Raw genomic sequence first — 16,853 nt, forward strand, 5'->3', positions numbered from 1 at the left:
ATGAGGGTGGGGAGGCCCTGGCACAGGTTACCCAGAGAAGCTGTGGCTGCCCCTTCCCTGGAAGTGTCTATGGCCGGGTTGGACACTGGGGTTTGGAGCAACCTGGGATAGTGGAGTGTGTCCCTGCCCATGGCAGGGGGTGGAACAGGATGGGCTTTAAGGTCCTTTCCAACCCAAAACATTCTGGGATTCCATGATTCTGTATTTGGACAAAATACTAAATAAGAATCAATCTTATTTTTTTATTAGATTTTAGGTGTTTTAAGAAACACCCAATTCTACTGGTTGGTTATTTCAGTTACTGTATTGGTCTAAGTTAACTGCTTTTGTCATTTCTAGAATAACAAAATCAATAAGGTTGGAAAAGCCCTCCAATATCATCAAGTCCAGCCTTCAACTAAATACCTCAGTGCCCACTAAACCATATCATAAAGTGTCACAGGTCAAAGTGGGTTTTAAACACTTACAGGGATGACAATTTGCTTTGCCCAAACGTGTTGCTCTTTTTTTCTCACCACTGGAGCAGCTACCAGAGAATTCCAATGTGGGAGAAAACATAGTGGGACCCCCCAGCAGCAGCCCCCTGTGACTGTTTTTAGCCTTGAGATGCTCCTTAAAGACTATTCTTTATTAAATTGTAGCCCTTGAACTATGTGGAGGGGAAAAGTAATAGTTAGTTGATAACTGTGATTTTAACTTCTAAATTTTTCATATTTATTTTTGATTATTCAAGACCTGAGCATTTAAAAGAACCTTAATTTATTATAATAGCTCAGTTATTTTTGAATTATTTATTCTAATGCAATTACTTCAGGAAAAATTTCCCCCTGATAAAAGAATGGAATTTCATTTTGTGACTTGACTCTACTGTCCATTATCCAGACCACTTATGTCAAGAAAGGCCTAATGAAGTAAAAACAAAAAGTACGGTAAATGTATTTCATCCAGAAAATTACCTTCAGAATTAGTTGTCCTCTGAAACAAATCTGGAAATAAAATTAAATACGCTGGAAACATTTTCATGCTGCTTTTATATCACACATCAAAACCCTATAGTGATAGTTTCCTCGAAAATACAGTATGTTCAAAGCTTATAAGGTTAGGTCAAATATATTTTAAATTGATTTTTAAACAGCATTTAGCTCAATTGTCAGGTACATTCTGATACTTTTTGAAAATCTGTGTGTGTTTTTAAATCCCTAAAAGCTTATACTCTGTTCTGTCCTGTGAAGAGCTGGAATAGCTGGTGATAGAACAAAGGTGCATTTTTAAGGCTGTCATACTAAAATAATCTGGTGCACTAATTCTCAAAGTTTTTTTTCCAAACTTAAAGACTTTAAAAAACCCTTAACCACAGAAAATGTGTCTGAGAGGTTTTTTACTGTGTCTCTCTCAAAAGAAGTTTGTAGACCACACACTGGAAACTGTGATTACTGCTGGCAGATGGATCTCTTTCCCATCTTGCTATCAAACATCATCAAGGAACCTTCTTCTCCCTGTTCCTTGTTTCCTCATCTCTTCAGTGGGAATATTGTTTACCTACACAGCAGATGCATTAAAAACATAAACAAGATGTCAGTCCTCAGCAAGATGTTGGAAGTTGTCTGATACAAGGTGCTGATCTGTGCTAATACAACCTGTAGGAGTGTTTGCAGTACCCTGGTTAAAGTGGTACTGGTTAAAGTGGCCTGGGAAGGTGTTCAAACCAGATCTCAAATCAGTGAATCTGCACCATAAATAACACAGCTGTAAAACAAGTGCTGTTTAAAGCACACTGGCACGTTTTATAAATACTTTATGTATTAGTGACCTTTTCCAGGTTAATAAAAAATGCCAAGTTTCAAATGAACAATCAGTTTCCATGTTTCCACAGAAGTCAGCTAAAATTACACCCTGCACACTGTGTAAATCTCTGAGATCTTCAGCTGAGATGGTGGAGAGCACAAATAACTTGGGGAAGACAGAACTGTTTTGTTCTGTTAACTGTTTGTCAGCATACAGAGTAAAAATGGTCACTTCTTCAGGTAAGCTTATCCTTTTACTTCCGTAGAAACTTAATTTAATGTGTCTCATATCCTGACTTTATTTGTCTTGAAAGTTAAGGCTGTTTTTTTTTAAGTTCTTTTTTGGGAGGGTGGAAGGTGTTTTGTTTTTTTTTAAAGGGAAGTGCTGAGATGGGAATGAAAGGGCATTTTATTGTAGATAACTGTAGCAGTGACAGTACAGCTATTTCAGTTTTGGTTTTAGGGAGCTTGAACATGATAGCCAATCCTCAATCTATATTTTTACTCTTGTAAGTGCAGCTGGTGGATTTCCCAGCTAGACAAGCCTCTTGTGTGGACATGTGCCATACCACTGCTGGGACTCTTCTCCCCCTTGTTCCCTGGGCTGAGCAGCTTTATTATTTCTGCCCAATGTCACATGGAGCTAGGCAAACATTTTCAGCTATTTTTCATATGGAAATAGAAAAACGCTTACTGACATCCTAGGGATACTGGGAGATTAATTAAATTTCTGGCAAGCAACAGGCACAGCAGCTGCAGTGTCTGCTTCTGAATCTGTGAAAAAGTCGTCTTGGGCTTCTGTCTGTGCCTTGGCTCGTCATTCAGACTCTGTTTTTGTATGCACGGTACAAAATTAGCCTCAATACAACTTCATGTTGCATAAATCACTTTTTCTTCTCTGTTTCACCCTCAGGTGTTCAAGTTCAGTGCAACAGCTGTAAAACCTCAGCAAACCCTCAGTATCACTTGGCTATGTCAGATGGGAGCATACGCAATTTTTGCAGCTACAATTGTGTAGTAGCTTTTCAGGTGTGACATCTAGGATTTCTTCTTAGCTGAATTAACAGAATGCTAAATTGATGGTGGAAATACCCAGGTGCAAAATGTAACCCTATAAAGTGAAGCCTGTCTATTTGCTTTCCCACAGAATCTGTTCAACAAACCTGCAGGACTGAACTCCTCAGTGGTGCCCCTGTCTCAGGGCCAGGTCACTGTGAGCATCTCCTCGGGGACAGTGGTCTCAGCCACTGGCACCACCTCAACTGTGTCCCCCAGCTCCACAAGCACCTCAGCTGCAGCAGGGCTCCAAAAGTTGGCTGCCCAGTGCCAGCAGGTCACCTTTACCCGCTCTGTTGTGAAAATAAAGTGTCAGCACTGTAACAGATCGTTTGCCACCAAACCAGAACTGCTTGACTACAAGGTAATAAAGATCAGGGCTTTCAAAGCTCTTTTTTAGGAAACCCACAGAATTGTAGTTTATGTGCACTGGTCTGTCAGTATGGCTTTGTTGCTTGCAAAGACCTGCTATGGAGGGTTTTGAAACTGATTTGGCTTAACTGATCTCAAATTAATACTGATACTAGCTCTGTGGTCTTAAAACCAGAAAAAAAAGCCTCCCAAAAAAACCCAAATGCAATGGTTGCCTGTCTAAATAAACACATCTATATGTCTTGGACCCAGGGATGCTCCTTTTAATCGAAGGACAAAGCACATTGGTGAGGGCTTTCTGCAGAAAATTTTGCTTTATTATAAAGCTAAATGGGGACACTTATTTGCTGGTGCTCTGTTGCTGATTTCTAAGGGTATAAATACTCTTCTGCATTTCTATTAAAAATTTAAATGTATTATCTGGAATGTGACTCATTCAAACACTGAAACCAAAACATTCTGGCTGTGTTGCAGGGTAAAATGTTCCAGTTCTGTGGGAAGACCTGCTGTGATGAGTATAAGAAGAAGGGCAATATGACAGCTTTGTGTGAATACTGCAGGTTTGAGAAAATTATCAAGGAGACAGTGAGATTCTCAGGCATAGATAGAACATTCTGTAGTGAAGGTAAGAAAGGGCAAAACCCTGTCTCAGAGAAATCAAGTCACAAGTGTTTTGTCTTAAAAGTATCAGTAATATTTAAAGAAATCTAATATTTTTAAGTTAGGAATCTGGTTTTTAGGTTTAGGAACACACAACCCTGTTCACACTTTACATTTTAATGGTATGTTTCAATTAATTATTACAGGTATCACTAAATACAGGAATTAGGAGTGCTGAGGGATTGTCATATTGGTATTAAAGAATGTTTTTGCTGTTTTCTTTTAGTTTGTAAACTGCTCTATAAACACGACTTGTCTAAGCGCTGGGGAACCCACTGTAAAATGTGCAGTTACTGTTTACAAACTTCCCCCAAACTGGTCCAGAATCATTTTGGGGATAAAAGGGAGGAATTTTGCTCAGAGGAGTGCATGTCTAAATTCACAGTTTTGTTTTACCAGGTAAGCAATATTCTCACATTCTCTAGGTTTTTATACATATACCCCTTGTTGGAGTTTCCAAGTGTGTTCAATTTCTCCCTCACTCTGTTTTCCTAGATGGCAAAGTGTGATGGTTGTAAGAGACAAGGTAAACTCAACGAGTCCATCAAATGGCAAGGGGAGATGAAGCATTTTTGCAATCTGCTTTGTATTCTGTTGTTTTGTAAACAGCAAGGTGCTTCTGACGTTCCACTCCCAAACAACACAGGTAAAGCAGGCTGGGGATGGTATTGCCTTTTGATGTGTGGGGTAGTGAGATGGATGTATATCTGCAAACTCACTTCAGTGAACTCTTTAAGATCTGTCTTCTCCTGGGGAGTTTGTCTGGTGCTGTTGAGTGGGCTGTGATTTAGATTGCTTTTACTTGAGACCGTTTCAAACTTCTGTAGGTATAAAATACAATTGCTTTGCGTACCAAAGAAATTTTAAAGAAGATGAAGCAAAAGCACTTGCTTTCAGTCACTTTCATGAAACAAAGGCCTGTTTCATTGGGGTAAAATGTACAGATGTGTGCTGCAGATGTGTTAAATATCTAGCTTGTCTTCATAACATCTAGAAGATATGGCAGAATGTTAATATTATTTTACCAATCAAGTGGTAAAATTAGTAGACTTAATGGTTTTAAATATAGACTTCTATATATACACTTAAACCAGCCACTTCTCTGCAGTCTGTAGGCTTATGAAGAGTTCCCGTTTCTGTGTCATTAAGTGTTGATTCTTGTGAAGTATTAGTCCCAAGGTTTAACAAGTGCTGTAGCTGTTTCCTTGAGCATGGAATGGGAATGAGGGTAGGAATAAAGCCCACAGGAACAGGAACTATGAGCTTCTGTAGGGAATGAGACACAATGGCCCACAAAGACAGGAAAAGAAAGGGAAACAAAAGGCAGGAATATCACTGATCCTAAAGAGGGGCATAATTTCCCACTGAGTGATGGTGGCTGCAAGGGTAAGGGACTCAAAACTAATTAAATATTAACTAGAAGTTTTTAGTGTGCACCAGGCCATGTTCAGCTTGGTGCACATTGTTTCAATTTGGTGCACATCTGCTGCTTACACTGGTGGGAGCTCTTTTCCCTTCTTGCTTGATTTCCTTGTGGAACCAGCTCCTGTTTAAACTGAAATGCTGCAGCTTCACACCTACATCCCCTTCTCACACAGCAACCTCTTTCATCTGGAGACAGATCTGAAGGGTGGGTGTTGTTTCAGAAATGCTTTTTTTTCTCAATTATCTTACTGCTTATTCTCATTTTCTTCTGTCCACTGTGTCCAGCAAACCTTTCCATGGCACCAGCCTCCTCCTCAGGCCCTCCTTCTTTAAGAAAGGACTCAACCCCTGTCATAGCAAACGTGGTGTCCCTTGCAAGCACCCCAGCTGCCCAGCCTACTGTTAACTCCAACAATGTTTTACAGGGTAAGGCAGCTGAATACCATGCCTGTACTTTTACATCTCTATTCCTGAACATTTATATTTGCTCAGGGATTTTATTTTTCACTGAGAGCAACAGCCATTTCTTCATTATGCTTCACATCAGTGCAGGTGATTGCATTTGTCCTTCCTTTATCTAGGTATAAATAATGACTTAAATTTATGTACATACATTAGGGAATGAGTTTTAATTGGAATTCTTTTTCTTGACCTTGGCAGAATATGGATTATGGTTCTTGATGATAAGTAGACACGTTATTGTATGTTGGTTTTTTTTCCTTCACAGGTGCAGTCCCTACTGTGACAGCAAAAACAATAGGAGATGTAAGTTTTACAAGAGACTTTTCTCAGTTTTGCCCAGATTATATCATTAACAAGTGAAGTATCCAGGAATTTGGCACCATCATTTTTTAACTAATTTTTGATTGGGATTTAAAATTCATCCAGCTTGCAGATGCTTTTTAACAAATTGTTAGAACTTACATGGTATAAGAGTCTTGTTGTGTCCACTGACAGATTGGATGTTTTAAGGCAAAACTTGTCAGATTGTAGCTCTTGAGGTATGTGTGGTTCTCAAGTAATTCTTGTGTGGCTTCTGCACTCGAGGCTGCCTTTTTTGCCCAGAAGTGGGATAGGATGGCAAAAGGACCAGCCTGGGAGGAGAGGACCAGCCTGGGCTGCTGGGACTGACATGACCAGGCTCTTGCAGCTTCATTTTCCTTCCCCACTCCCTTGCAATGTGGTAACAGAGCTGTGGGGAACCACTGTCACCACTTGCCTGGGGATAACTCTGAGAGTTCCTGTTCTTGAGCTCTTTGAGGTATGTGGTGTAACATCTTGCAACTCTCCTAAAATACAGAGATGCTTTTATGTAGCTTGAGGTTCTGGAAGACTGACAGCTTTGCTTTTAGCTGGAGTGTCACTTACAGATTAGAGTATGAGTTTTCCCTCTATTTTGAAATAGTTCCTGTTATTTGAATGCATGACTGAAAATTGCAGTTAGCAGGACATGGAATTAGTACGAGCATGAATAGTCAGTGTGTACCAGGAAATGATACTGTTGCTGCCAGCATTGCTGTTCATTTTTTACATTTATTTGTTTTCAGTGGTTTCACATTAGTTTACTTAGTTTTATTGGTGTCTGTATCAGCCAGACATGTAGTCATCAAAAGTATCTTAACATCATTCTTTTTTGTATCTCTTCCGTCAGTAAAATTCCAAGGTCAAAAGTTTATAGCAGTTATTTGACTACAGAAACCAAATATTCTTGTAGATTTGTTCGCTGTTAACACTGTTAACAAAATTAGCTTTATTAGCAAAATTAGCTTTAAACAACATTGATGTTGGATCAAAGTAAATTGAGATGGAAACCAGAAAGCACCAAATAAACAAGCTTATTTTGCAGTAGTTTTTAAATTATCATTTTTATCAGCAATTACAGTTTTAAATTGTTCAGCTTCCCCTAGCAGAGAGCAAAATCTAGTCTTATGTTACTCTTCAAACCAGTACTGACTCAACCTTCATTTGTGTTTCCCAAACAGGCAAGTACCCAGACAGATGCCCTAAAGCTCCCATCATCAAAACCACCCAGGCTTCTGAAAAACAAAGCTTTATTGTGTAAGCCAATCACCCAGACTAAGGCCACCTCCTGCAAACCTCACACACAAAACAAAGAATGCCAGACAGGTGGGTGTCTGATCTCCTACCCCTGTTGGAATTGTCTGTACTGCAGTTGAGAGAGTAATACATGATTTATGTAACAGAGAGTATTTTTGAATGTAATATAAAACCTTAATTAGTTTTCAGGTTGTTGTGTGACATTTTCCAGTAATTTTTGGTTTGTTCTGTTTTTGGTATAACAGAAGAAGAAGTACCTGCTCAGCCCCAGATCATTGTGGTACCTGTTCCTGTACCAGTGTTTGTGCCAGTGCCCCTCCACCTCTATACCCAGTACACACCAGTTCCCCTAGGGATGCCAGTACCTGTAAGTTATCCTGCAGTTCACTACAGAAGGCAGTGGTTTACAGGCTTGTTTTGCATTCAGCACACCCAGCACTGTGTAAGCCAATCACCCAGACTAAGGCTGTTGTGTCTGGTCATGCAAGTGGTATTTGGAGTCCTTGAAGCTATTTCCTTCCTTATTACATCATATTTGATTAAAAATTGCCACACAGAACTTCCAAATTGTAGGGAGGGTACAGACCTGTCCAGTCTGGAGTTATTTTTAACTTCATTTTAGTAATCCTAAAATATACAAAAGGTTAAATGGGAGGGATCTCCCTTGTGCATATGCTGTTTCACTTCATCCCTAGTTATGTTATAATATTTTCCACATGTTCCATAGGTACCAGTTCCTGTGCTCATCCCAACTACCCCAGATAATGCTGATAAGATCACTGAAAATATTCAGGAAAACAAGGAAAAGGTTTCCATTAATCCATTTGAAGCTGATCTCCTTCAGATGGCAGAAATGATTGCAGAAGATGCAGAGAGAGAAAAAACACACTCTCATGGTGGTAGGTGTTGGCTTTAAAATATGAAATGCAGTGAAGGTCCTCTCACCTCAGAAATTTCCCTTTCCCTGGTTCTAGATGCTGATTTGACTTGTGGTGACAGCAACAGGTTACTAGAGGTAGAAACCTCCAGATCAGTACATCATGTGTTAGAAGGAAGAGTCAAAATCAAGAAGGCAGAGCAGCAGCCTTAAAAGAAAATTTTTCTGTCAGGCTTTTTACGGAGGATTCTGGAAGGGTGAGGCAGGTCAGGGTTTGTAGGATAGCAAGCAAGCCGTGTAATGAAAGTGAAACAAGCTAGAAATAGATTAAAGAAATATCTTGCTGGTCAACAGATAACTCAAATAACAAGCCGGGAGGGATGGAAGCCTTTGGAAAAGCAAACCTACATTAGTTCTACATTTCTGTTTCCCCTGCAATAGCATGACCAAGGTAGAAAGCTGTTAGGAGAACTCCAGTGGAGGAGAAGGTACAGCATGTGTGTTCATGTTATGACCTAATACATAGGGTTTTTGCTGTTCAAAGTATTTCAGATTAGTTGTGCAAGCTGTCAGTCATGTAGATACAGATTTTCTCCTTTTTTTAAAGGATCTCAAACATCCGAGCACGAGCTCTTCCTGGACCCCAAGATATTTGAGAAAGGTCAGTAAGATTTTTTTTTATTATTTTGCAAATGGATTTTGATCCTGCTGCATCTTTTCTTGCAAACTCCTGGTTCTGCCTTTCCTGTAGCACATGGTGCCTGTGATCCCTCTCATTGCAGACCAGGGCAGCACATACAGCGGAGATCTGGAATCAGAAGCAGTGTCCACTCCACACAGCTGGGAGGAGGAGTTGAATTACTACACCTTACGATCCAATGCCCTGCCAGAACCTGATCCAGAACTCAAGCAGTTCTCCAAAGGTGATGTGGAACAGGATCTGGAGGCAGATTTCCCATCAGGTCGGTGTCACATGAAGAAAAACTCATTTTATAAAAACACACACAATTTTCTGCATGAGCTTTGTCCCAGCAGCCTGCTTGTGTGTTTTCATGTAGTGGAGTGGATGTTTAAAGCTGCAATAGTTAATCAGCTCTACAAAAAATTACTGGTTTTGGACTATTATTTCTGTCTTTAAAGACAGCACTCTGCAGAACCCCTGACAGGAGGAGCAGGAAGTTCTTGCTTGCCTTCTTTGAATTCATCACTTCTGTGTCCCGGGGTATAATCCATGTGAGCAGCAGCTAAGATCACATTTGCCTGAATAAATACACCCAACTCTTTTGGGGCCTTTATTGTCTATTGAGAATTTACTATCTTTATACAACAAGTGCACAGATTGCTTAATTAGTCAAATGTCAGGATTATTTGAATATATAGGTGTGATTGTCAGCTGTAAGGTGTTCCATAGTATCTCAGTGACAGTGACACTTCTACCTGGGCTGCTAAATCATGTGATTAAACTCTTCATGGTGTTGATTTGACTTCAGACTCATTTGACCCTCTCAGTAAAGGACCAGCTTTACATTCACGTTCACGGGCAAGACGGAGACACAGGGATGGCTTCCCACAGCCAAAAAGACGGGTAAGGAAGTGCTTCTGGAACACAAATCTCTTACATTTTGAAATAACAACATTATGTGCCCTAATCTAACCATCTGTGGGTGAGGAGCTGATTAAATGCTGCTTTGTTTGGATGTCTTTGCTTATCTGTAGGGACGGAAGAAGTCTGTAGTTGCTGTGGAGCCCCGGAATTTGATGCAGGGCTCCTACCCTGGCTGCTCTGTTTCTGGGATGACCCTAAAGTACATGTATGGGGTAAACGCCTGGAAAAACTGGGTCCAATGGAAAAATGCACAGGAGGAACAAGGGGACCTGAAGTTTTCAGGTAAATTTGTCTCTCAGTGGAAACAGAAATACTTAGTTGAAGAGCACTTGGCATTCATTGTTCAAGTAAAAATTAGGTTTAGATATCACTGAGTTTTGCAATACCTGTGAGTGGAGAACAGATTTTATAGAATTCTGTCATGTGTCTTTCCATATATTTAAAAATCATAGCTATTACATTCTTAATTGATCTCCTTCCTTTAAAAAAATACTCTAATGCATTAGAAATCTCCATTTTGCCTTCCTTTGCATGCAGTAACTCTTCATTTGTAGCACAGATGCTTTATGCAGCTGCAGAGCTTTTCTGAGCTATTATAGAACCATGAAATTACAGACTTATCAGACCATAATTCTGAGTTGACAGCACCAACTTGGCCACATCCATTTTATCTGTAGCTGGCACATTCCCAAAGTATTTGTTGGTCAGCAGAATTGTTTGTTGTAAAAAAATTGTGTTATCCAACATCAAAATCTTAACACCTTATTTCTAGGCTTCACAGCTGGAAAAAAAACATTTAAAAAGTCTGCCCATTCTGTGCTGCAACCTACCTGAAACTTAACTTTACTGCTCCTCATGTCTCACAGGGGTGATGGATAATAATGACAATTAAATACAATTTTGCTTATTTTTCCAATAATGAATTATTTTATTATTTTTTAAAAATCCCAGCAGAACTGGGATTTGGCAGTGTCCTCTTTTCCCTGGTCTCAGATCTTACATCATTGCACTGAGTTTTGTGGGAAAATTTTCAGAATCAAGCAGAGAATTTAAATTAGGAATTGAGCCCTTTGGGAATGGTGGGGAGGAGACCAAACCATAATAGTTACTTCTGCAATTTAAAAAACTAAGCATGGCAGGACTTAGATAAGGAAGACTCCCCAAAGGAAAAAAATCAAGTTAGGATGAGATCTGCATTTTTATCTCTTGGAATTTTCGTTGTCACTCCATGAGAACAGCTGGGGTCTATTTCCCAGAAAAGAAATATTCACATGAGTTACTATGTTTTCTTCTTGAGGCCAAGGAAGTAAATATTACAGTCATTTCCAGAAAACTGTGCCCACTCCCAGAAAGATTCCCTGCTTATTCCCAAGCAGATGCTTCTGAGAAGTGGAGCAGCCAAGCCTGCTAATTTCATTGCAGATCATCTGATCAATCAATTCCTGCTTGTGCTGCTTCCCTTTCCAAACCCACTGCATGTCCCATTGAAGCCTTTCTTTAAGAAATGGGATATGCTGCACCCAACTCATGTCCAGAAATACTCTGGGTCTTTCTCTGGCTCTGGTGAGTCTCCCACTCCTGAGTCCAGCTGGAGAGGTAAAACCCATTTATCAGCCCCAGGCAGCCTTAAGCTCATTGCAGCCATTTCTGTCCCACACTTTGGGTTCAGCAGACTCCCAAACATTTACGTGTCTGGGCTGTAAATTCCTGCAGCCTCAGTACTTGTAACATTTATACTGATTGCACATGCAGCTGCCTGGGTTTTTTTTGGCCAAATCATTAAGTTCTCAGACAACAGGCGGGAAGGAGTTCACCATTTAGTCATGCAAGGTAATTCATGTATGAGACAGGAATTTAGGAGTTCTGCCTACATGAAATAATAAGGAATGTGGGAAGATTTAATACGCTGAATTAATTTTTCTAATAATTTCCTTGGCCTCAGTTCATCCTGTGAAGCTCAAGGAGGACATTCTCTCATGCACATTTGCTGAGCTGAGTTTTGGTTTGTGCCAGTTTATTCAAGAGGTGCGGAGACCAAACGGAGAAAAATACGACCCTGACAGCATCTTATACTTGTGCCTTGGAATTCAGCAGGTAACTCTGGGAGTTAGGGCACTGCTGAGAACATACAGAACTTGCTCTGGTTACTTATGGGACATCCACAGTCCCACAGAGCAGCTTGGGCTTTATAGAGGAGGCAAGAATGTCTCTTTTTTGTGTTTCATTGTTTGCCTTAGTCCCATATATGACCCCTTTTCCTGGACTTTCTTATGGTCACTGTGACCAAGTTCTTCTATCCTTATAGGAATGTGATGTGGGGGCTGAGTATTTCTACCTAGACACAAATACTTGGATTTGGAACATTTTTGATAATTTTTCATGTGCAGGAAAGATTTTCTCTTCAGAAATCTTTGTTTTAAGATGGAATGGTTTAGATCTGAAATAATTGCACAGTGCTCTCCTAACATATAACTTCATGTGGAAGAGATTGCTCAGGAAGGATTCTCAGTGACAAGACATATATCTATTGTGTTGACAGTATTTAGAGAGAAAATACATTCGGAATAACTGCATTGTAATTAGTGAATACTAAGAGTAATGTAGTAAGTTCTTACCAGCCTTGTAACAGTAGCAGTACAAACCTAGAATAATGCTAATTTGTGTTTAAAACTCAATGTTCAGTACATTTCTGTTTCCTTAGAACAGCCAGCTTATTTCTGTTCTGAAATAGTCATTTTGAGATAGTCAAACGCTATTTTGATGTAGAACTTATTTAATTAGACATGGAATTATCTTGATTTTTTTTTTCTTTGCTATGCTTGGACAAAATGTAGAAAAAGTTAAAATTCAAAGTGCCACTGATAAGTTCTAGAAGCATCAGGGATTTTTGTGTCACAGTTTTGACTTATTTATTGATACAAACTCCTGACTTCTAGGAAACTTTCTTAAACTGCTCCTTGCCAAGTTTAAGGAACTTTTCTTCCTTCTTTAAGTTCTTTTCTTAAGGAACTTTCTTCTCCTTTCAGGAGGTATTAATATGTAAAGTTCTTTTCAGCAGAATAATACTCAATAACTATTCTGGTTTTTATAGGCAGACTCTTTCAAGAATATTAAGAGGAAGATGATTTTGCAGAAAATGGCTCTAGAGCTTGAAATATTAACCACAGTTCTTGCTCCTCTCACACTGGAGTGGTCCCAGTCCCTGCAGAAAATTTGATTTGCTGTTTTACTGGAGATTTCACCAAAGTGTTTGGCCCCATAAGACACTGGGACATAAGAAAGGGAAAGAATTTGATGTGCTGTATCTCCTCTACAACATCATATAACCATAAACTGTTTAAGTTCCTGTATTTTTCTCTTCTAGTACCTGTTTGAAAATGGTAGAATAGATAACATTTTCACCGAGCCCTATTCCAGGTTTATGATTGAACTTACAAAACTTTTGAAAATCTGGGAACCTACAATTCTTCCAAATGGTACGACAATTCTTTTGTTTTATGTAGCTGCATGACAAAACTGTATCATTAATTAATGTTTTCTCAGGGCCAGGAAGAGAATGTGATCTGAGGCTTTCATGTTAGTCTCCCCTCTCTACACCATGGATTTTATGTCTGTTTCTGCCAGTTATGATTACACTTAAATTTATCTTTTCCTCTGATCAATCCTTGGAAAGAAAGGATTCCCATTCTGGCACTCAACAAATTAGTTTTTCTCTTCCCTCAAATTTAAGCTCTTTTTTTTAATACAAGTAGCCAGAATTTAATACTGTATTTGAGATCAGGTACTGCAAAGTCTGTGTACAGTTGCACTGATATTTCCCTATTAGTCCTGGAAATACTCCTGGTGAGGTTGGAGATCACATTAGCAAACCATTGGAATTTTGTCTCAATTCCCAAATTAAGACTTCCCAAATTCTGCTGATACTTTAAATTGGTTTTCAATCCTGATTATGTGATTTATAGAGCTGGACACCAGCCCTATGAGCACATAAAGCTGGTGACATCTTTAGAGTATCAGTGAAATCTGAATAATGTTGGCAACTCCACAACTGCCTTTTCATTTAGAAAAATGAACTTTTTATTTAATACAGAAATTATCCAATTACCTATAGTTTGCTGCACGCTGTGATATTTTTTTTACGACATATTTCTTCTAAGCCCCTGTATCTCCCTTTCCTAACTGATTTAGGATAATTACAATGGGCTATTTATACACAAAATGGGACATTTTAAAGTCATACCTCATGTTGTAGGAATTACACATTGTTGCAGTTGGCTGACTGTGGTTTAATACAGTGAAATTAGAACTTAGTGAGAGTCTGCTAGTGTCTGCAGTTCCTTTTTATCCTTCTCTTCAGGTATTGGAAGATCATGCTGTTTGACAGCTTGGTTCTCCATTCTTCCTCTTATGTCTGTGCATGCAGTGTTCTGGTATTATTGGATTACAATTGCTGATGATAGGTGTAAATTTGATTTAGTATGTGGTTCATTAATAGAGGTTAGCTGAAAGAGGATTTATATGCATAAATATTTTCTTTTTTTCTTTGCCTATTCTTTGTAGGTTATATGTTCTCAAGAATTGAAGAGGAACACTTGTGGGAATGTAAGCAGCTGGGTGCATATTCCCCCATCGTTTTGTTGAACACCCTTCTGTTCTTCAACACCAAATACTTCCAACTAAAGAATGTCAGTGAGCACATGAAACTGTCCTTTGCCCATGTCATGAGGCGCACCCGAACTCTGAAGTATAATACTAAGATGACATATTTACGTTTTTTCCCACCCTTTCAAAAACAAGAGGTAGAATCAGGTGAGTGCTCACTGATCATTGGTGTCTGGGCAGTCACATTTGTGTGCTCTGAATTACAGAATCAGAGAATTCTGTGATTTTGTACTGTCTGCTTCTCTTTTAAAAAGGACTGGGGAGAAATATGTTCTGCTGTAAGCAGAGCTAAGCGTTCACTGTTATCCTGAATACATTTGTGCTATTTTTCACTGCTTTAAAAGAAATTCTGAATGAGCCAAGGCACCCAGGAAAAACTTACAAAGGAGGTGTCACAGATTTGGACACAAATTTGTTTAATAGTCTTTCATAACATCCTCAGCTTGCATAAAGCTGATTAATACTGCAAGAGTTAAAGGCCTTTTCTGAAGTCCTTTTCTCAGCACTTAATAATCTTGGGTTTTGCAAGTCCAGACCTTTATTGTGCCTTTTTAATTCCCATATTTGTCCTGGGTCTGTGTGGGGAGCAGACCAGGCAGCCCCAGTGGAGAACAAAAATATGGGGCTTGCACTCAGAGGCAGAGACAGTGAGATTTTTTTTTCTGTTAATTTTGGCATTTGGGAAAGGAAAGGCTTTGATCCTTCGGGCTTCCTCAGTTCGTAGCTCCAGTGCATTACATGAATTCATCTTTAATAAGTAAAATTATATCTTCCATATTTTCCTGCTAGTTCTTGGGGTTTTCTAGTTGAGGAATGGGCTGTGGATCTGGCCTGTAGGATGTGCAGTCCTTTGCCCACCCAGCAGATCACACCAGGTGGCCATGGTTGGATGGTGGCATGTGGCAGATCCAGTTCAAGGAATGGGTTTGGGTGACACAGAGTCACCACTGGGTGCTGGGCTGAGACACCAGGGCTTGTTTCTCAAGGTGCTGCTTTTCACTGAACTTTAGTGATGCCATTTTTGTGTATCCAGATAAATTATCAGTAGGCAAAAGGAAACGCAGTGAAGATGAGGAGGTTCCAACAGCAGTGGAAATGGCTGAAAACACAGATAATCCCCTCCGGTGTCCAGTCCGACTTTATGAATTTTACTTATCAAAATGGTAAGTGACAGAACTTGAGTTTGGGTCTGTGTGTAGACTAGAACAGGCATTTGGGCAAGGAGCCCACTCAGACCTTCTGTGCCTGTGCTGTGCTTCCTCTCCCCAGTTCCCAATCCCTCAGTGGGAGCAGAACAGGAATTCCAACTGTAGCACTGCTACTGAGACCCCCAAAGAGGTTTTGGTGGTTTTTTTGGTACTGTTGTTGAGTCAAGAACAGAGTTAGAGAGAGAAATATATTATTTAAATGAATTCTTTGATATAAATGCGTGACATTACTACAGTGCCCATGGCAGTCTCATCTCACTTATTTCCCATACACCATCCTTGTTGTGAGGAGATTATAACTAATACCCGAGAAATATCATGTTCCTTGTGAAAGAGTGTAGCAGAAGTGTGAATTAGATAAAACTCCTGATAAAATTTGCCTGCTGAGATGTGAGATTAACTCATGTTTAGGAGTTAGAAAGGAGACTACAGCAAGGACAGAAATATAAATCATTTTTCTCTCCTGTTTCTATCTAAACTTCAGTTAGATCCTTGAGCAAGTGGAAGATGATGTTCTTCTCTCTTCAAAGAAAATACACATGCAAAATGAAACAGCATCTTTTTAGTGTCAACTGAAACTCAGATAAATCATTCTCAGAAATGTACCTACTGAGCTTACTACAAATATCCCATTACTGAGGCAGAAGCATGTGTGCAGCTGTCCAGACTCTTTCTCTCCGTCTTCTTACCTTTCTTGTCTTCACTGGCACATTACTAGAAGCTTTTAGTTGTTTTTGGACTGGGAGAGCATTTTCATGTTCCCTATCATATTTCATAGCTGAGCCTCTGCTATATGCAGGCAGCAGTACAAATTCCTTTTGCTGTTTTGGTGTGATTATCCCAAAGCCAGGCAGGAGGGATCCTGGCTCTAGAGACTTTAGAACCCTACCAGAGCCTGGAAGCTGCCTTGGAGTCACTCAGGCTTTCAAGCAGATGGGCTTAGCATTGCAGCATGGTCAGGCAAGCTGGGATTTAGTTTTACTCGCTCTTAAACCACACTTTAGAATCATTTATGCAAAAATTCCCTCTAAGCTCATCAAATTCAGCTGTTCCCCCAGCACTGCCAAGGGCACTACAACCCATGTCCCCAAGTGCCACATCCACATAACTGTTAAATCCCGACAGGGACTCCACCAGTGCCCTGG

The 16,853-nt window shown here is 39.7% G+C and overlaps 1 protein-coding gene across 8 annotated transcripts in view; it reads left to right on the plus strand.

Moving 5' to 3' along the window:
* ZMYM4 (zinc finger MYM-type containing 4) overlaps nt 1-16,853 on the plus strand; it is a 36,721-nt gene that overhangs the window by 14,036 nt on the left and 5,832 nt on the right. For 6 of the 8 annotated variants that reach the window (XM_015649283.3, XM_033519497.1, XM_019008888.2 and 3 more), the window contains 19 exons: nt 1,874-2,024; nt 2,698-2,813; nt 2,932-3,204; nt 3,687-3,837; nt 4,099-4,271; nt 4,368-4,518; nt 5,583-5,723; nt 6,025-6,062; nt 7,280-7,424; nt 7,601-7,722; nt 8,083-8,254; nt 8,840-8,893; nt 9,015-9,194; nt 9,723-9,817; nt 9,949-10,120; nt 11,781-11,932; nt 13,203-13,314; nt 14,399-14,647; nt 15,534-15,663. In XM_015649283.3, the coding sequence (XP_015504769.1) occupies nt 1,874-2,024; nt 2,698-2,813; nt 2,932-3,204; nt 3,687-3,837; nt 4,099-4,271; nt 4,368-4,518; nt 5,583-5,723; nt 6,025-6,062; nt 7,280-7,424; nt 7,601-7,722; nt 8,083-8,254; nt 8,840-8,893; nt 9,015-9,194; nt 9,723-9,817; nt 9,949-10,120; nt 11,781-11,932; nt 13,203-13,314; nt 14,399-14,647; nt 15,534-15,663 (2,777 nt within the window). The remainder of the gene's footprint in view (nt 1-1,873; nt 2,025-2,697; nt 2,814-2,931; nt 3,205-3,686; nt 3,838-4,098; nt 4,272-4,367; nt 4,519-5,582; nt 5,724-6,024; nt 6,063-7,279; nt 7,425-7,600; nt 7,723-8,082; nt 8,255-8,839; nt 8,894-9,014; nt 9,195-9,722; nt 9,818-9,948; nt 10,121-11,780; nt 11,933-13,202; nt 13,315-14,398; nt 14,648-15,533; nt 15,664-16,853) is intronic. The other 2 variants (XR_004500109.1, XM_033519496.1) reach the window with 2 other exon arrangements.

This window comes from Parus major, chromosome 23 (genome assembly GCF_001522545.3).
Source record: "Parus major isolate Abel chromosome 23, Parus_major1.1, whole genome shotgun sequence".
Classification (NCBI taxonomy): Eukaryota; Metazoa; Chordata; class Aves; order Passeriformes; family Paridae; genus Parus; species Parus major.